The 21,101-nt window shown below is 40.9% G+C and overlaps 1 protein-coding gene across 1 annotated transcript; it reads right to left on the bottom strand.

Moving 5' to 3' along the window:
- Window positions 1-5,283: 5,283 nt before the first annotated feature.
- On the bottom strand, window positions 5,284-17,962 carry ALDOB (aldolase, fructose-bisphosphate B). The gene is made up of 9 exons (XM_006911514.1): window positions 17,855-17,962; window positions 13,233-13,354; window positions 12,210-12,421; window positions 11,141-11,195; window positions 10,086-10,246; window positions 9,121-9,204; window positions 8,639-8,813; window positions 8,035-8,234; window positions 5,284-5,832 (listed from the first exon to the last, which is right to left on the bottom strand). Exons 2-9 carry the CDS (start codon window positions 13,342-13,344, stop codon window positions 5,737-5,739), a joined length of 1,095 nt encoding a protein of 364 aa, XP_006911576.1. The 5' UTR covers window positions 13,345-13,354; window positions 17,855-17,962; the 3' UTR covers window positions 5,284-5,736.
- Between the last annotated feature and the right edge of the window lie 3,139 nt (window positions 17,963-21,101).

The following is a 21,101-nucleotide window of genomic DNA, read 5'->3' as shown; positions in this document are numbered from 1 at the left end:
AATATATATAAATACTCCATTTCTCTGAGTGCGGCATTTCACTTTCATCTGTCCTAAAGGAAGATGTCATCAGCACATCTAAGGGTATACACAGCATACGCACTTGAGCATACTTGCTTACACTATAAATTTCAACGTTATCTAGATATTCCAATCACTTTTTAAAAGTTACTGTTCCTAATTAGTATCTGATACCTTTCATCTTCTCTACCTCCTTCAAAAGTGGTGGCCTTGGGTGGTTGGTGGGGGTGGGTGGATTGATTTTAAGGCCATCTCTATAACCACGGTGCATGAACAAATAGAATAACGTATTTAATGCTCAAATGGTACAATGTCAGTATGTATTTTTTCAATACATACCAGGTACTATATTAACACCGTAAGTATTAGTTGCATCAAGCAGTCCTTTATTCTCAAGAAGACTTGAGGAAGTGAATAGTAAGCCAAACGTATTCCATAGGGTAAAGACGGGGAAAATCACCTAACTTTCCAAAGAACTGCGTTTTAATACATTTCGCTTAAATAAATGTAGTACGTATCTCTGCCTTCTGCCTGTGCAATTTCCAGTTGAGGAGCCATGTTCTCAAGAACACTCATCTCATGTTAGTCCAATGGCTAGGGTAGATCTCCACATCACATGACAGCCATTGCATCCCTGAAACCAAGACATGCACTCTGACTTCTTTGGCCTGTAAATTCTCCCAGGGTATAACCAGAGCAGGGCAAGGAAAAGATGTAAGTGGCTACAGAAAGATACCTTGACCTTGGATATCTTGAGAGCAGGGTATATTTCTCTGACACCTGAGCCCTCAGGCTACAGTCCAGCCCTCGTTGTTCTGGCTGCCACAAGAATTGATGCTATGTTTAGGAGATGTTCTATATTTCATTATGTCATTGTGCTCAAAGAGCTGATTCTGTGCGTGTATGTGAGCCTCTTTTTGAAAAGTAGATGTAGAATTATTTTGAATATTCATTTGTTCTAATACTTGCCTCTCTAGTTGGAATAAAATGAAGACTTTATTAGGATGGCAAATGACTATGCTGCAAAAGGAGAGTTTTGTTGTTTTCCCCAGTCTAATGATGTCATGTCCACTCACCAACTTCCACCAACAAGGCGTTAGGCTCTATGTTGGATTGCTATTATACACACTTAGCTGGCTCCCAATTTCCTCCCAATCCTCTACATTCTAAAAAATAATTTTCAGCAATACTCTTTTATTATGTTATTCTCTGTCAAAAATCATTCACATTTCCCTATTTCTCAGTACATCAAAGCAAGACTTTCCATAATATCTCTGTCAAGTTCCCCTTTTCCTCCACTGTGCCACTCCGTTTGGTCTCACCATTCTAAACTTCCCATAGTTTCCTCAGCCTATATAATCTGTACACTAGTCAGGACACAGTTAATTCATCTTCACTCCCAAGTGCCTATAAACTGACAGGGAAAAAATATATTTATTCAGGCCTTATGTATCTGGCACTGTACATAAAATATTGCTAACTGACAACAGTCCTGTTTTACAGTTGAGGAAACGGGCTCAGAGAGACTAAGTATGTTTCCCAAGATCATATAACAAGCAATAAAGTGCCCACAACTCTTCCTTCCTTTGTAAAGCATTCCCTCCCTTTTCATCTCACCACCTGGGCTATGCCACTGCAGTTTAGCACATTATTGTGTACCATTTTGTTTGCTAACTGTATCCTTGTTTTCCTCATCTCAATGGTAAGCATACAAGGACCATATAGTATCTTTATAGTGCTGACATTACAGTAGGTGCTGAATGGATACTTCTTGACTGATTTTCATATATTTACATGTATTGATGCCCAGTACTGTGAGGCTATTTTAAGAAGCTTGGAACAGACTGTCAGAAAACCATGTTTATTTGGGTAATGAAAGAGAGCTGTGACTGGCAGTGTTGAGCTTGCCACTACTCCTATCTCTTAACTCATCCTCTCTAGAAAATGGGCTTAGGTAGGGAACTGGTAACATTACATGAATGGTTCAGCTCTACTGATAATGCATAATGTATCTTTTACCCTAGAAGTATGGCAGATATTATTCTAAGGACAGGTCCACAATTCTTTATCTGAGGGCCTTGAGGGACTATGTATTTTGGAAATCAGCATTTTTCAGAGTTTGGAGAGTAAATATAGTGCTTATGCTATATAGTGTATAGCTCTGCAAGGTCTGAGTTGTCACTTACAATCAGACATTTAATACCTCTATATCTCATCAAGTGGAATAAAGATGACAGCCTAGAGTCAAGTTTTGCCACCAAATAATTTGCTGTAAACTTGATTTTCAGAACTTTTTGGATTTCAGAGTTGTGGATAGGGAACCTGTTATCGACTCATTTAATTTCTCAATAATTTGTGATACTGTACTTTATTTTGGAGATGAAAAATTGAACCACAGAAAGGTTGTGTAATAAGTCCAAGGTCACATGGCTAGTAAGTGGCAGAGTCGGCCACTTAGACTGTCTGACTCCAGAATCTATGCTTTTCACCACTGTGAATATTACCTTCCAAGAGGACTTTGCAAAATCACACTAGTTTAAGTTTCACCTACCGTTTATGTGACCTTGGACAACTTCCTTTGCACACTGGACCCCAATTTCCTCTGCTGTTGCCGTGAGTGAAATGTAGACGTCACGTGGAGTATTTCACTCCAGGGGAGCTAAGTCAGGTGGACTTGAAGTCCCATTTCTGCTTTGCCTAAAGCCTGCTCCAAGATTTCTGCAAGTTTCTAGAGGCTTATATTCTCGTTGTTACAGTTGACATCTGCTAAATTCACATTATGAATGATGAATCATCTCATTGTCTTGTTTTTGTAAAGCATGATGTAGACTCACGGGAAACTTGGCTTTCTATCAAGAAGACACATATCTTTAGATTGCTTGAAATCTCTCCCCCTTTTCAAAAGTCCTTTAGTCACCTCCCCACAATTCCTGATAGCCCTAGTTTTTCCCCTGCCTTCTCTCTTCCTCTTCCTTTCTCATTTCCTCTTTTCTCCTCTTTCTTTTCCCTACCCCTACTCTCCCTTCTCACATCCTCCCTCTTCAGAGCAAAAAACAAATTATTTTTATTCCTTCCAGCATTTAGTAATTTTTGGTGGCTTTGGCTTCTGACACTTATGCCTTCAAGGTATTATCTTCTTTCTTACACAATAGCAGTTCCTTTTCTAAGAGTTCCTTTCCTTTTTGCCATCTTGTGATGTCCAGCGTAGATGCCATCACTTCCTTTTGTGCACCCAGCTATACTGATAGACCCTCCTCCCCACTTTCCAACCCTCTGTCAATGGCATTGTGTTTCTTGCTTAGGCCTAATTGTCTGGTATACAAATGCCATGGCTACCCTAAAGTTGAAACTTTTCTTAATTACTTTCAATACCTAGTACCAGGTTTTATTTTTAGTGGGTGTTCAATAACTACTAGAATAAATCTGACAAGATACGCAAAACTAGGAAGCCACTAATATATTCACTCAGTGACCGTAAAGTTAATAGAAATTGAAGTCTGTAGCTTCATAACCCTTGTCTTCATATTACCCTGAGTAGAGGAAAGTACTGAGCTTGAAATTTCAAAGACAACTGTAGTGCTTTAGTAGGAAAATATATTGGATGATACCCAAGGAAAATGCATTTCATAAATCCGCACCCCCAATGAAAGATAATTCGACTTTAACCAAAAGATATAAATAACTTAACCGTGATTATAAATTCATGTTCAACTCATAAACGAGAGGTTTCTCTACAACATAGGGTCAGTGATGCTGAGTAAGCTCTAGATAAAAATTGTCTGGCAGAAGAGATTTGTCATACCAGGTGCCACCAACTTTTAGGGCAGCTTAGCACATGGTAGGAGCTTAAGTAGTTGCTGATTGAATGAATGGATACAATAAGGAACATAGAAGATTTACAACTCTGGTGACAGAGGTATTGAACACTGCCTGTTACCCTGCCCTTACCTTTCTCCCTGGCTATGTGTTCCTTGTAAGAGAAAGAGACCTGAATTCTCACCTCTCAGCTCTTCCCTAAACCCCTGAATGTGTAACAGTCAGCAAGTAATTTAAGTGCTCTAGGCTTGGTTTTATAATCTGTGAAATGAAAGCCTTAGGCTAAATGTCCTCTAAAGTAGATTTGAATTGCTTACATGGATATAGTTGTTTTTAGAAAAGTAATAGAGGTACATGGCAATAAATATTCAAATGTCGTAGAGGCATATAGTGAGAACTTCCTTATATATGTAATTTATAAATATATAACACATTCTTATACATTACATACATAAATAATAACTCCTTCCCTGTGCCCCAATCCCATGTCTTTCTCATCAGAAGAAGCCCTTTTGGACTAATTCTTATTCCTCTAAATAATATGCTTACGCCTCTATTTCTTACTGTATCAACTCAAAACAATATCATTTATCTTTGTACTCTTCAAGGCAAAGAATTTACTATCTTCTTCTATGTTTTAATTATATGTATACATATTTTAATAATTTATATCCATTTCCTTTATTATTTTAATGGAATTAAAGTGCTATTTCTTAATCCATCAATTTTAAGTAGTATTCTTGACTCCCCCTTAAGTGAATTAGTGACCCCTTTGCTTTCCTCCACTTGAATTTCCCACCTTCTGTTTGTTAAATTGCTGCTTTTTTTTTTTAACCAAAATTATTACTTTTATATCGTCCGAAATTATAATGTTTAAATTCTCTTTTGTAACTATGGCTGTCTTTAATACTTTTTCTATAGGATAATTCTGAAAATTAAAAGCCAGTAAAGTATAATGATGTGAATGTTACTTACCGCACAACTAGGCAGTATGTTTGGATGTGCAGGGGAAGATGTAGTCCTGTGTCACCAAACCTGGGCCCTCTGAAGAGGAATGTTCCAAGTTGCAAAGTCACATGATTCTCTTATTACACTCTACATATTGCTCCAAATCATTTTCCATTTTAGCTTGCTTCAAATTATAAATGGCTTTCATTTTTGGATAGCCTCAAACTTGAAATCTAGACTGGTAGTTCTCTAACTGGTTAGAATCAAGAGAGCTTTAAGAAACCCTGATATTTAGTGGATCCCACCTCGAAAATTTCTGATTACTTGTGCTGGAATATGGCCTGAGCACTTGGAATTGTTTTTCGAGGTGATTCCAACGAGTAGCCAAAGTTGAGAACCCTGACCCTAACGTCAGTCATGTCTAGTAGAGTCAAAGGTGATGCAATGTACCAAGCCCTTTAAAAACAGAAAGCAGAAAGTAAAACCGTGATACCAGCTGAAGGTTTACAGCATATTTTATTTCTTTTTTGGTTGCAGCTGTCTCCTTCACAACCTACTACTGCTAAGATTGTTTAATAAGAGGCACTCCTCTACCCTCAGCTTCTGAGATGTTTCATTGAGTGGTCGTTATCTCAAAGGAGAGATAATTTTGTTTTGAAGTTTATTCTTTTCTTAGATGGATACTCTGCGGCTTGGGGAGCAAAAAGTGTGTCCAGAAAATTGTGTGAAATTTTCTCAGATCCCTGATATTCAGACTTAAGTTTCAGTAACTGTTTTTTTTGTTTGTTTGTTTGTTTTTGCCTTGTGTCTAAGAATTTAACATGTATTGTGTTTCCAATAGTTCCAATCTAATTTTGGCTAATTTCCAGAGTCAGTCAAAAGGGTTGTTCTCTTGCAGCCCTCCTACCAAGACACCTAGAAGAGCTGGAGCCAGCTGGCCTGTCTCAGATTCTAATAGGTATAGCAGGCTGTGAAGAGTGACTGGGTGGACGCAGCACTAGAAGAGCCGGTGGAAACATACTTTCCTTTGGCTGCCTGGCTGTTAGCCTAAAAAACAAAGGAGAGAGGAGATTGAGTTAGAGCAAACACAACCCTGTGCTTGATCCTCTCTTCTTTGCATTTGAAACCAGCAACACCTTCATTTTGATATTTTTCTCCTTATAGTGATTTTGCTGAATATTGTGGCTGATACCTACCTCTCCTTCTGTAACATGTTATCTCTTTTATCCCAGTTTTCTGAGTATAGGTTAGTGTCAGTTATTGGAAAAGTTTCTCTTTAGTACCAACAGTATTGCAACAACAGTACTAGAAATTAAAGCTGAGAAACTTCTCATTAGCATAGTGATAAAGGACGGGAGAGTTCCATCTTAACAGTGGGGAAGCTTGAAACAGCTGTTGAAGTAGTCTACTAAGAAATGGACCAGCTGTTACCATCAAGCATCAGGCAAGGTGCCGCTGAAGGCACCCTATTACAAAAAAAAAAAAAATTTCCCATTTTCTGCCTAAATTTTCCACAAGACTATGCAATTTTTATGTAGTTGTTATCAAAATATCGTTTGATTCCCTGTGTTAATTCCAGTTAAAGGTGAGTTTAGAATTATGAATCCTATAATAATATTCAAATGCCACTCAGCCTTACCAGGCCTTCGAGTCACTGTTACTACTGTTTGCTCTCTCTAGGACTTATTTCTTCATCTACAGTGATTTTCAAAGTCTGTTTGATGGACCTAAGCTCTTGTTAGAAATGGAAATTCTCCAGCTTGATCATCTGAATCTGAAACTTGCTGACTGTGGCATAGTCATCTGTATTTCAACAAGCCTGCCAGGGGACTCAAGCTTGAGAACCACATCTTAGATGATAAACTCAGCTTTCCTTTTGTGTGGATGGCCCTTTAGGCCCTTCCTGTCACAATCCCTCTATCATATTTGCTACATCTCCCCACCCCATCAACCACACACCAGCACAGCCATACCCAGCTTGCCACCATCATAAGGTAAAGCACTCCCTCTAAAATCTCACACCTCTCTCATGTGCCTAAAATGATTTTTTAAACTCCTCTGGGGCCTTCCTTTCCTTCAGTACTTCATTGCCAAACTCTTCTACTCTATTTCCATTTAGGTTGATCTGCATCTTCCCGCATGCTTAAGAGAGCTGTTAGGAAAATTCAAGATCTAAGTTAATGTACCACAAACACACTCTCATTTTCAGCAGCACCATGCTTGATGCTTGGCCCATCTGGTCAATTTCCCAGCAGACAACTTCGACAGCTAATCCAAGCTGCTCCACTGCAAAGACTGGAATCTCCATTCTGTTATCACGCTCAAACAGATGCCCTCAACTATAGTCAGCAATCAACTGCTACATCTCTTTACCTCGATAGACCTAATTTCAAAACCATTCTCTTTCTTCTTTGCTCTTTTCTCCCGTCTAAGACCCACTCTGCCACCTGTATTTAATATTTAGTCTCATGCAATCCTGTTTCCTCTAAATCCCTGTCTTCTGGATAATCCCTATTCTCCCGATCTTTACTCTCTCCTCTGGCTTCTGCTTCATTTAAATATGACAAGCTCTCTCCTGTTTGGTTAAAATCTAAGCTCCCCGAAGGCAGGGGCTATGTATGCTTTGTTCACCTCAGCCCTTGACTCATAGTAGGTGTTCAAAAAGGAATGGTTACTAGTCAAATTAAAAAAAAAAAAAATCTGCCCTTATTTACCCTGGTAACTTTTCTGGGTCCTTCCCTGTCAAACTCTTGACTGTATACCTTCCCTCTCCTTTATTGAAACTGTATTGTGGAGGCTCACTGACATGCTCCTAAATGCCAGTCTTTGCCTTTTCTAAGCCCTTATTCTGAATCTTTCTGTAGTGTGTTGTTATTGAAATTCTTGTGAATCCTTGGTTCATCCTATCATATTATTGCTGCTTGTCTTGGTGACTTCTCTTCTTCAACTTCTCAAAATGAAAGGTGTCCCTGGTTCAATCCTTGGCCCTCTTATATTCCCTCTGAAGTGTCTCTATGGAAACTGTCCTCCAATCTATTGCCATCAACTATAACTTCAGTGTGGATAACTCAAAACTGTGTCTAGCCCTAACCTTCCTACTGAGTTGTAATGCCACATTTTCAAATACCTAGTAGACAGTATCTGGAGACACTTTTATGGCCTGTGGGAGGCCATAAAGCTTTTCCATGTGAGAGAGCCAGCCACCAAGTGTTTACTCGATCAACTAGATAGGAGGTAGTAGCATCTTACCAGAGCTCGCTTCATAAAAGCCTCCTGAGTCGCCTTCTTGTTTGTAGCCTTGCCACTCCAGGCAGCCAGTGCACTGGCCTGCAGGGCTCGTCCATAAGAGAAACTTAGTTTCCAGGGCCTTGGCAGAGGGCAAAGGTTGATAGCATTGAGATTGAGAGTAGCATCCTCTTCACTCATACCTCCAGACAAAAAGCAGATGCCTAGAAGGACAGAAGCCATTCCACTTTATTAGTCTTAGTTTATGAGCCCTGTTTGAGAAAGCAAGCAATGAGCCTAAAAAAATATAATCTCTCAATCTGTTCTCTACTTGATTTACTGGGGACTGAGTCAGAGATATTAGTTTGCCTGTGCTGAGGCTAGTCAGGCAAAGGAGAGAAGGGCTTTAATAAATAAGGAGGGTGCTGAAATGCTGAGGAAACCAATGGATTGTGTGCATCTGGACAAACTCAGGTATCGTGGAGTGTGAGGGGAAGTGCTGCCTGCCTGTGACATAGCAGAGGTCTGTTTGCTAGATAGAAGAATCCTGGATAAACACAAATGCTTATGAAACTCCTTCAAAGGATGAGGGCTAAGATCTCTAGTTAGAGGGGAAGGAAGGCCTTACCAGGAACAGCTGCAGGAACAGTACGGAAGAGAGCTGTGACAGTGGCCAGAGCTACTTGCTCTGGAGTATACTTCTTGGTGCAGGCATGTCCAGCAGTCACCATGTTGGGCTTCAGCAGGGTGCCCTCCAGATAAACATGATGGTCATTTAAGGCCTTGTAGACAGCAGCCAGGACCTGAAGGACAAGAGAGGTCAAAACAGGTGAAACCTAGAGCCAACCTTAGAGTTACCTGGCCTTGGCAATTTTTACACTGCAGGGATGCAAGATGAAAGAATTCCCAATGTGGTTTGACCAGAGCTTCCCGACCAGCTACTAGGCTTCATCAGGGCAATGTATTGCAAACTATAGCCAACATTGCATAATGATTCCAATGAAGAATATTTTATATTTTATATATAACAACTGACATATGTGAAGTAACAGCTATTACTTAAAAACAAGATTTCCAACTAGAATTAGGACTTTTATATTCAAGACTTACCTTCTCAGTGACATACTGGCAGTGTTCCAAGTCATGGTCTCCATCAGGAATTACCTCTGGTTCAACAATGGGTACCAGTCCATTCTTAAAAGGAAAAAGGACAGGACAGGGTGAAGCTTTGTTCACTGGGGCCCTTTCCTTAAGAGGATTTTCAACAGTTGCAATTAGTGTAAAATGAAGCCCTTATGGAAAAATACCATACAGGTGATTTAAAGGCAATGAAAAGAAATGCAATGGGTTGTCTAGTGAGCATGGCTTAGCCAAAAAGGAACAATGAGGGTTTTTAAAAAAAGTCTTACTAGGAATGGGGTAAAATAAATGCTAACTCTAAATTTCCATATCTTATTCTAGAAACTATTCTAGCTTTCTCAGAACCTAATTGTCACCCTTGTAGAGCAGTCCAGCTTAAATCGCTAAGAAAGATATCTCTTGTGTGGGTTAATTAAGGAATTCAAGAAGTGTTTATAATTCTGACTGGGAATCTTCAGGTGCATGCAACTCAGGGAACCCCAACACAGCACCCACACAAGCAAATCAGACTTAACTTGGATCCCTGATATACTTCAACATGTGTTGGAAACTTTAGCATCGGGTCACCATCCTCCAAGAAATTATTTGGATTGTGACTAGGTCAGAGTTATCACTCTGTCTTGGACATGGTGAAACATGGTTGATCAAGTGCTGTGGCCTCAAAAGCCTGAGCAAAGCACTTTTAGGACTCAGCTTATAGCACTTTGACAGAAGGGCAGCAGTTGATGACATTTGCCTTTTGGACTCATAGCTGGCTTGTGGAACCAAATCTTTCCTTACCACAGTTGGCTATAGAAAAAGTAGTGAAAAATGCCATCAGGATATACTGGTGAGAGAAGAGGAGGGCTCATGTGTAGTTATAGTAAAATTAGAAAGATAGACTCCGAAGAAGGCTCCCGCCTGCTGATTTTTAGTCCACGAGGAAAGCAGAGCACCTGCTGACAGATGCTGGCATAGCGGGCCAGGGCGTTGGCGTTTTCCTGGATAGCAAGGGTGGATGGACAATGGCTGTCGATCCTCAGCACAGCACGCCATTTTCCAAAATCAACACCATCTTTCTTATACTGAGCACATTGCTCAGAAAGGCCATCAAGCCCTGCAAGTCACAAAAGAGAGAATGGCTTCTTTGCACCCCTGTCCCTCATCCATGGGGCTGCAGATAAAGTGAATGAGTTCTCCCTTGGATTAGCTCTTGGTCAGCAGAGCTTGAGAACTGAAAACATCCAGGCAAATAAACATTGATCCAATACTGAGCCAAAGAATCTGAATTTAATAAATACGGTTTGATATACATAGTGGATACACAAGAAGACTAGGGGGAATTAATATTTGCTACTGTGTTCCAGGCATGATTCTAGGTATTTTGTACACCTTTTCTCATTTAATTATCATAACAACTCTAATAGTTAATATTATACTCAATTTACAGATGTGGATTTCGAGGCTCCATGTGGTTAAGTGACTTAACCAAATTTGCATAGCTGAAGAGTGACAGAGCGGGGATTCAAATTCTGCTTAGCTAACCCAATGCTGTGGTTTGTACTTGTCTACTTGGGCAGTGAAGTACTTTGCAAAATTATCTAAGTAGTAAATGATGCAACCGGGATTCAAACCCAGGTATATCTGATCTCAAAGCCTGGGACCCTTCTACTGCTGCTGGATTTTTCTCTAAAAATAATATTCCCAGGTACGGAGTATCTTCTCTGTGCAAGACATTATAATAAGTACTTTATATACTTATATAATAAGTACTTTATATACGTTGTCTGATTTAATGTCCAAAACTATTCTGCAAAGCAGATATTGTTATCTTTAAAATGGACTCAACATTTAAGTGACTAGCCTGAGTCACACAGTTAGTAATAGAGGAGCTGGGATTGAAAATCAAGTATACATAGCTCTAAAACCAGTGTGATACTCGTATTTTGTTTTCCCTTGCTCATTTCAAGCATATATTGGCATGATTCATATCAGTAGGCAATATCCTTACCTTGAATGACGGTTTCTTTGTTTGTTCCCGCAAGGGGAGCACCTCCTTTGTCTAACTGTGAATATAAATAATTAACAAGTAATTAGCAGATGTCAGGTGTCCCAGTAAAACACAAGCAGAGCCCCTGGTGTTAACGAATAGTTCTCATCTTTCACAAACTAAGGAGTTGAATTAAGAAAGGAGTATTAATCATTGGGAGGGACACGATTCAGTCCACAGCAGAAGGAAAGTTACCTGGAAGGAACAATGTAAGAGTGCCAACCTTAAGAGGATGAGAAGCACAATCTGGAGCTTGGTAAATAAGAAGCAGTCTGATAGCGCCTGAGATGCAGAGGTTCCATATAAGAGCAGCTTCCCTTAAATGATTCATTCGTTTATTCGAGACATATGTTGAGCACCTGCACATCCCAGGCACTGTGTTATAATAGAGAATAACGATGCAGCCTCTACTCTCAGTAGAGCAGAGGCTAAGTTCATGAGCCGGAGAGGTAGACAGTCTGGGCTGAAATGGCTCCAATTTTGCCTTTGCTGTGGGCAAATTATTTTACCCCTGGTCATGCCTTCTCTAAAATAAGGATAATAATTGAGTCTACCTCCAGTGGATGTGAGGAGGATTAAACGAGTGCCTGGAGTTGTAAGCACTCGTTGAATACTAATGTTCACTCTTGAGAAGCTCACGCAGTTTGGAAGACCTAGTTACAGCAGCACTGTAAGTGCTTTAATAATAATAGCTATCATGCCCTGAAAAATAATTATGTAATGGGGACTGTTTTTAAAACCCATTTCATCTTTATAAGAACCTTATGAGGTAGGTACTATCATTCCCATTTCAGAAATAAGGAAACAGAGACACTAAGAGATTTAGTACCTTATAGAAAACGGTTGAAAGAAAAGGGCTTTGGAAGAAAAGTCTAGAAGAGGATCCGTTCTCAAGAGGAAGACGTGATGGAAAGGAGTGAGAGCAGCACTTAAGTAATGAGAAAGTTCAGAGTGTCAGCCCTGCCCCAGCCCCTGCGCCGGTAGCTTGGCAGGGGTGAAGCAGAGGTGTGAGGGGAGTGGAAGTATTCACCTTGATTCCCACCACGATCCCCTTTTCCTTAAGGATGTCTCTGAACAGCTTCCCGTGGCTGTCCTTCTGGTAGAGGGTCTCATGGAACAGGATCACGCCCCCGATGCTCTGGCTGATGGAGCTGTCCACGCTGAAGAGGATTTCTCGGAACTGCCGGCGGTTCTCCTCGGTGTTCTCCACCTTGATCCTCTGCAGGCGGTTTCCCATTGTGCCTATGGTGGGTGTGCGCAGGCGGCATGAGGAGCAAGCCTGGCTTTCCTGCCGCCCTTCTCGGTGACACCGTCTCAGCGGCCCGCACCAGGCTTGACAGCAAGGCTTTCTTTTTTATTCATATCTTCGGACCTCCTCATGTATTTTCTTTTTTCTTTCTTTCTTTCTTTTTTTTTTTTTTTGGTCTCCCCTGGGAGACCTTGGGTGCTCTCAGGATGCTGGTTAGGAAGTGTATGGGATGGGCGTGTCCGGGTGGGTAGGTAAAGCCCTCCAGCCTCTCTAGACCCCGCTTGCTCCAGTCCTCAATCTGATTGGATGTACATACAGTAGAAGGAGGAGCGGGGCAGGCTGTTGACTTCTCTGGCTTTTATCATTCTATGGTGGCGTGCAGGCCTGCCACAGCTCTCCCTTGCACCATCTTGGGCTTCTCTCAACCGCAAGCCCTTCCCTGGGCCGGATGCAGACACTTTCCTGCCCTCACTGCCTTTCCTTGGCTTTCTCCTTAGCAGCAGAGGGCTGTGCATCTGACCTCGTTCTGGCTACTGAATTCCTGGCCCTGCTATAGCCTAGATTCAAATGATCTCTGGCAAGGGGCCTTAAAATGGAAAGCTCGAGCCTCTGTCCTTGGTTTTCAGAAACCTGCATACTGGAATGACAGGACTCGAAAGGTCTATGCTTACGGAGTCTTCCGCTCCCACCCCTTGGTGCATAAGCCTTTACTCCTCTGACAGGAGAGAGAATATGACCATCAAGTTGCCTTTGCTGAGTGTAGCTACAAGAGTACTTTTGTTGTATGATGTTCCTTGCACTCACCTACAGACTCATCGGCAGCCAGGATCCCCTTCCCATTGGCAACGATGCGCCGGGCAATATCTGAGAGCTCCTTCTTTTGTTCTGCGGTGAGGGCTGGAAATTGGTGGGCCATGGTGACAGGTCTGGAAAAGAGTGCAGGAGAGTCCTGAACAGAACTGTGAGTGTCTCAAAAGGACTCATGACCAAGGCAGCCAGGGTGTACAGACAAGCCCTGTAGGCCCCTCTGACATTTCCAGCCCATTTCCACAAATGAAGTCTGAGTTTTTTCCCCTTTCAGCCTAAGTAGTTGCAGTTAGCCATAACAAGTAAAAAAGTGAGTCGCCAAATGTTCACAGTGATTCTAAACTGAATGCCTTCCAGGAGACCTTTGGGATCACTGATCTTGAGACTGAATCAGCTAATTAATGACCCATTCAAATATGACAAATAGAGGGCACTGCAATAATTGACTGTCTCTCTCTTCTGTGGATTCTTGATGCTATCAGGTGGCCTGGATGGCCTGAGGCCAAGACAGTGAGGCTTTTGGTTTGTGTGGCCATTCTCTATTTTGTTCTGTTAGCCTATAGCACCAGATTATTCTAAGCTTGAGAGGAGAAAACACCATTTGGCCTTCATGTTAACCTCCCTTCAGCTTTGGTACTTAGTGTGTGAAGTATAAGCCACCTTTTTCTTATATTCAACTACCTATAAGATCATTTGAGGCAGATGGGGAGGATTTTTACTAAGTGCCCCTGGACTGAAGGTCCCCATGGGGCCCAAAGATGCTGAAGTCATGTGGTTATCCCTGCTTCAGTAATTCTCAGCTTCAGTGCTTTATTGAAGAGAGACTCTGCCCCGAAGACCCCTACTCAAACAATCACCTCAGTAGTGGGCCTCTGAAGGGATTCACTGCCCCTGTTCAGCTGCCACTTTGGGCTACTCTTGAAAATGGAGGCCCACGGGGCTCTTATCTTGTATGTTAGAAAGAGTGCATAGGTTGAGCTATCAAAGAGAACAAATCAGTCCCACGGGGCTCTTATCTTGTATGTTAGAAAGAGTGATTTTGCATAGGTTGAGCTATCAAAGAGAACAAATCAGCGAAGAGTATCTTGAGTAGTTTCCTACCCAATCTGGTGGCCTCCTGTCTGCCTCACACACTCATACACAGGGTAGGTGCCCTGTGCCTGCATTCTACTTTCTGGAAGCCCAGAGGCATCTCAGTTCTCCTCAATCCACTCAGCAATGAGGTAACCAGCCCAGGCATTATCTTTATTAATTAATGAGCTAAGACTCGGGGAAGCTTACTGATTTGTCCAAGGTTTCAGCTAGGATGAAGCAGAGCTTCCTACCCAATCCTGTCTCTCATGGCAAATTGATTTCTTCATATTTTCTGTATCCCTTCAAGGCAGGCTCTCAGTACCCTGTCCCTTGATATAAGAAGTCGATGGCTACTGAACTAATTCATGAGAAGCTATAACTGACACCACTCCCATTATTGCCACTCTTTCTTCAACAGGCTCTTGTCTGAAAAGAAGGAAACTACAGTGATGTCACTGGGTACCAGGGCAGGCTAGTGGACAATAATCTCTAGAGAAGCCGATCTTCCAAGGTTCCTCCCATCCCAGTCACCTGACGGTTGTGTTGTCTCTGTTGATTAGTTAGCCCTGATATTGCAGTCAGGGATTTTTAGCTTTGGACCTGACCTCCAGGTCTTCATGCAGATAAAAGTGACATTCAGACCAAAGGGCAAATTTTCTTCCTCAGTTTAGGAATTTGCACAAAGGAGTTGACAACCACCAAACAAATAAAGATGTTTTCTAAATGAAACAAAAGGGAAAAGTAACCTGATAATAATAACAAATTATTATTTACTGCCAAGCATTCTACTAATTGCTTTACATGCACTATATAATTTATTTCTCACAATAATCCCAGAAGGCAGCTGGGATATCTCCTCCTCTCATATAAGGAAAGAATATATGAGAGTTTAATTATGTGTCCAAGGACAAATAGCTAATGAGGCACAAAGTTAGGCTAAGGGGCGGGACTCCTCTCTTTCGAAGAAAGAGTGAGCTGGGTGAAAGGAATGGACCGTGGATGACTCTGATGTCCTTGATGACACCCCAGAGTCCCCCAAATCCTTGGGCTATGGACTGTTATCCCCACTCCACTGACATTACCAATTCATAAACATCTGACATATTCACACAGAGGTTTGCTGCTAATAGATCAGACAGACCTATGTTCAAGGACCAGCTCTGCTTCCTCCTAGCTGGGACCATAGGCAGGTTGGTAATTTCTCAGTCTTAGTTTATTATGGATTTAATGGTGATAATATCTGCTCTGGTTGTTTCATTGCCAAATGTGGCCTGTGAGCACCCTACTCACTGTAGTTTCTCAAAATATATTTGTTGAATTACATGACAAACATGAAGATGCTTTCCAAAACATTATGAAAATGTAAACTATTATTATTTCTCTTATTTAAATTAAAAAAAAATTATCTAAAGGACTTCCATGTTTCTACTTACTATCAAGCTATTTTCTTCAGACAGTATGCTGACTCAACCAGAAAAACAAACAGAGAAAAGGTCAAATCAAACCAATAGTGTTTATGGGAAGTTAAACTTCTACAGAGGGATTAAAGGTCTGTACCCCATCAGCACAAACGTTACCGTCTGTTAATCATAAAACAGGGTCACAGGCCAATGTTCACCCCTGGGAGACGAGGCCAGCTGGGAGAGGGTAATGATAGAAAATGATTTCTATGCCCTTATGCCTCTGTTCACTGAGGTCTCAAGTCAACATTTTTTTAAAGCGTGACTTGAAGTTGTTCGCATTAAAAGTGAAAAAAAGCAAGTTTCAGAAAAGTATGCAATATGGAATACCATTCTTTTTTAAAAAATTAAAAGCGTGATATAGACATACACTGTTTGTGGGTCTATTTAAGCAGAGACTAACCATCCTGGGCTTGCCTCTAGGGAATGAGATAGGGTGGAGTGACTCTCACACTTCACTTTATGAAAATTTTTATTAATATTTAATTTCTTAATTAATGGGTTTATATATTATATAATTTATTATACATAATATGTTAACAGACCATATATATATATTATATATATTCTATATTATATACACACACACACAAATCTGGGAGAAGGTTATGAGAATGTATATGAATAGAAAGTAAACCCAGAAAAACAGAGCTACAAGTGACCGCACAGTTATCTGTATCAATCAACCCCACCAACCCAGAAAAGAGGAGACAGAGGCCCAGGAAGAAAAAGTCTGATTTCCCATCTAGGTTGCGATGTTCTAGGATTGTAAGCATGTCCTATTGGTTTATGATTTGGAATACTATTTCTAATCTTTCTTCAGCAAAATAACACTGGAACCCTACAGTGTGGTTCTTTCTGCCTTCCCTGAAGAGGTTCTGTGAAAAGATAAGAGTTTGTAAAAAATGAATGTTCAACTCCTGGAGAAATATAAGGCAGTAGAGAGTCCATTTGCTTCTCCATGTGCAAGGCAGATGAACTTTTAAGAAGACGTACATGAGGGGCTTGTTCACTGAAAGCCTATAATCGCCAAGTACTATGTGCAGCAATTTTGTGTACAGATGCATGAAGATGACCACAGCTTCCTTACGCACCCCAGTGCCACAGTGACAAGTGCGGTGAGATGCTGTCAGACAGCCTGTGAACGCATGTGCAGCAGCCCAGAAAAAGAGTGTTGTTCTTTCCTCTAAACTGGCAAGTAAGTCAAAGGAACGCCTAGGTTTACTGCAACTACACTCCATTCCCTGGCCCAGCACCTCAGGTCTAGCCTGGGCCTGGGTCTTCCCCCCATATGCCTTGGCTAAAGTGAGCTCGAGCCCCTATTCGATCCCAATTGGCTAATGGAGCCCTAGTAACTAGTTAAAGTCATTTATTTTAAAAGGCATCATATCTTCATATGCCTATTTTTCAGAGAGTAGAATAAATGCACCGAAATATATCAGCAGCTTTTGATTCCAAATATCTTAAGCTGTGGGGTCTTCTAAGTGTTTGGTACCAATAGGAAATGTTATAGGAAGTATCAAACAAGTGGAAGCTTTGAGAATTTATAATTAAATGACAGCTATGCACTGTGACGTTTCCAAGCCTTTTCCATTTTCTCATTTGGGCAGTGGGTGAAGGTGAAGGGCAACACGCATGAGTTCATTTCTGTGACAAAGAAACTTTAGTGCTTGTACCAGCAGGCATGGGAAAAGAATGAAGAAAATGACATAAGGAAATAGATATGTAAATAAATCAAAATAAGTTGTTATGAAGAGAGTAAAAATGAGTAGGAATCTCAGAAACAGAGTAGAACTAAACAAATAGGAGTATTCGAGTTGTTTTTCCTAGGTCAAGATTCAAAAGAACAGGTACTGGCATCGGTTGCAAATGATCTTTTTGCTCACCACTCAGAGCCAGGAAAGGTGTGAGCGAACAGTTATACTTAAGGAGAAAAACAATCAGTGCAGCAGATCATCGCCGTTTCCAGCCACCATCAAATTTTTCCTGAAAACAGAAGCAAATGAACTTTCTCCTCTACAAGCTATCCTTAACTCCTTACTCCCTCGTGCAGTCCAAGTAGACAAAAGATGTTCTTTTACTTACATTTGGGGAGAGAAGATTCTTCTTAGAGATCAGAAGCGGTAGATGAGGCAGCAGCTGCCAAATAGGACGAATCTTTGGAAACACACAGCTTTTATAGACCTCTTATCAAAATTGTTTGTTTTTTTTTTTCTTTAACTTTGCCTTCCCCTTTCCACCTTGGCCTGGTAGGAAGGTGTTTATCCCATACCTCTGATTGGTTCATAAACAGCCAATCCTTCTAATCATCTCATGCACTCATTGCATTGCACAGAATGTTAAAGTTACAAAGGCCAACAAGACCCTTTGGCTCTTAATTCAGACTCTTCATTTTACAGGTCAGGAAACTGAGGCATGGAGGGTTAGAGGATTCCCCTAAGTCACACAGCTAATGAATGACTGAGCTCTAGAGAACACCAAGGGAAACTGAGAAGAATGTTAGCTTAGCTCCAGCACTTGAAACACATGACTTTTGGCCAAGGTTTCCCTGCCCCCCCCCAAGCCTTAATTTTCTCCTCTGTAAAGTAGAATCTTCACTTCACAAGAGTATTAAGTAAGTTTGTAAAGTGCCCGTATACAGTAGGCATTCAAAGATTTGCCCCGTTCCATGCCCCCAAACCAAGCTGGACTCCCTGATGTTTTTAATGCCAGAACTCACCGTGTTTTGCTCTATTCTCATTCTTTCTCAATCTTTACATTTTTGCCTTTAAATCTGGTTAAACACTAGAATAAAACTCAAAGTGATTGATCTAAGCCATCAGCTCACCTAGAGATGGCAGTGTCTGGGTATAGGTTCATTCTACAGGTTTTTTTTCCTAAGCATTGAAGCAATATCTAATTCAAGAGAAGGTTAATAAAAATATTGCATGCCTCCTGAGTCAAATAATGAATGAAACGAAAAATGTTATGAGGAAATCTAAAAATAATGAAATGACCATAATCACAGGAAAATGTAAATTCTCAGGAATATGTTCTTTTGGAATAACTCCTAAACTGATGGTGAGAGGGAATCAAAGTGCTCAATGGTATTGAGTGTAACAAAAGAATCTGTGGGTGAAAAAGTAAAATGTCAATAAAATGAAGGAAAAAGTAGCAGAGAACTAGCTTGTTTAAATAGTTTAGGCTCAGATAGCTTGTAAAAGTAGGCAGTGTTAGACATTGAATGTGATTGTAAAGGAAATTGAAATGTCTGACACACAAAATTTGAGGCTCATTTGGCTGGGGAAGTTTTGGCCAAAGCTTGTCCTAAGGATGGTGGAAGGCTAGCTCAGGCAAAGCTCCCATCGGCATTCTTGATGCCATTGGACACCGAAAGGCACACTTTCTGACTTCCTCATCTCCACCTGGTGCTTATTCAAGCACTTGGTGTTTGATTTATCAGACTGAGATGACACAATCCGGGGGGCCATGTGAGGTTTCATCAGACATGATTTTTGTCAAAGAAGAACGGGAGAATTAGAAGTGGATGGTGATAAAAGAATGGAGAGTGAGGCTGGTGACCATCGTTTGGGTTCAGGACTTGGGTGGTCAAAACTGTGACTGAAATATTCCAACTACTGACAGCTGCTTGGTAGAAATAAGTTCACTTATGCTGCTAGTACTAATTATTGTTGCGACAACAATAATAACGATAGCTATTTTTTTTGAGGTTCTGTAATACATCGGATTCTTTTTATACATATCCCCAATCTCAGCCTCTCTCTGAGGAAAGGTTTATCACCCTGTTTTCTGGATAAGGAAACTGGTTCAGAGAGGGCAAGTAACTGGCTTAGAGTCTCAAGACAGGTACACAGAGAGTCTGTCTCACTCCAAGTCAGTGTCTAAAGCAGAGCTGTTTACCTTTTAGTCACCAAAGACTTTTTCCCTCTCCGCCCCCAAGCACTTTAGAACCTTGGACATTAAACCTTCATTAACCAGGAAAGAATGACTCGTCAACCGACCTAGGCGGCCCTGGTCCTGCTGGCCATCGTTTCACGTGAACAGCAGACTGGCCAGGCACGTCAGAGGGGCATGAATACACCTGCCCCTGAGTGGTGCCACCTGCTGCTGCTCCTGTGGCATCAGTATTTGCCCACTGCCAGGGTTTGATGTGCAACTGAAACTCAAAGTTCAAGAGCGCAACGCTAAAGCTTCCTGGACCTTAAAGAAACACAAACTCCTGAGCACCACAGACTGCTTGCAAGTTTTTTAATCTTTTAACTCCATAAAATGTTCAAAAGTGAGATGTCATGATATATGGAAAACCTATGGGACTTGGAGGCTGTGAAATATTGGGGAATCCTCCAAACTCTTTTGTCCTGAGTTCCATCTGTAAAATGGGCTAGTAAGTGGGCTCCATCAGAAACTGATTGTAAAGCATGAATGAAATAACATATGAATAGGAGCTTAGCACATAGTTTTCATTAAGTAGCTGGATCTGAATGCATAACTTTGATTTAGAGTTCTCTAATTGCAGACTCTTCTAACGGGCAATAATAAGATGATACCATTCATAATCATGACTATAATTACCTCTAAGAATTGCTTTATTTATTTTCCATTCCCTGACCCACTCTAGATATTTCTGATTTGAATATGATATCTACATAAGTCAACTGACAGGCCATGAGTTAAATATGTCCACGTACAATATGAGGTATGAGTCCACAAATAAACTTATAACATGCAAGTAAACCTCATATATCATGAAGTTACCCTCACTGTCAGATTACTATTATTACGTAGAAAGAACTTTCATAAAAAGGGGCCACATCAACACAACGCAAGGAAAAACCATAGCTAGGTTAATATGGCATTTAAAATTATCTTTTCCACTCTGTGGTTTGGATATTTCCTTATCATATTGCAATCTGCTTAGATAGTTGGGATTGTTTCAGGACCCTGAAACCAGCAGTCATGATTTCGGTCCCAGAGATAGGGCTAGTATTATTTTAGCACAGTTCACAAAATTTTTATTGAGGCTTTGCGTATAATGCATTGTGTTGGCTACAAAGACATTTCGTAGAGGATGTACTTTGTAGAGAATACAAGATGAACAAGACTGACCTGCTCTCAACAAGAGGACAGGGTTGAGGTCAGGATCACATCAAATCAAATTAAACCAAATGAGAGAAAGTATATCAGAATACAAAGAGATTGGTGTGGTGGTGGTTATTGCCAAAGTCATGGAAGACTCTATGTATGTCGTAACATGAAAGAAAAGTCTAGATATTCTGGACTTTTACATGGCCAACTCATGCCCCATACCAATTGATTCAGCCCCAGACTATAG

This window comes from Pteropus alecto, unplaced genomic scaffold (assembly GCF_000325575.1).
Source record: "Pteropus alecto unplaced genomic scaffold, ASM32557v1 scaffold114, whole genome shotgun sequence".
In the NCBI taxonomy this organism is placed as follows: Eukaryota; Metazoa; Chordata; class Mammalia; order Chiroptera; family Pteropodidae; genus Pteropus; species Pteropus alecto.
The sequence above is the reverse complement of the archived record's forward strand: the minus strand, read 5'-3'. Positions and strand labels throughout refer to the sequence as shown.

Coding starts and splice junctions, on each gene's coding strand:
- ALDOB (XM_006911514.1), bottom strand. CDS start 13,344: ATGGCCCACCAATTTCCAGCCCTCACCGCAGAACAAAAGAAGGAGCTC. Junction 11,196..12,209: donor GGATCGTGGTGGGAATCAAG/GTGAATACTTCC, acceptor TTATATTCACAG/TTAGACAAAGGAGGTGCTCC. Junction 10,247..11,140: donor CAAAGAAACCGTCATTCAAG/GTAAGGATATTG, acceptor TGTGACTTGCAG/GGCTTGATGGCCTTTCTGAG.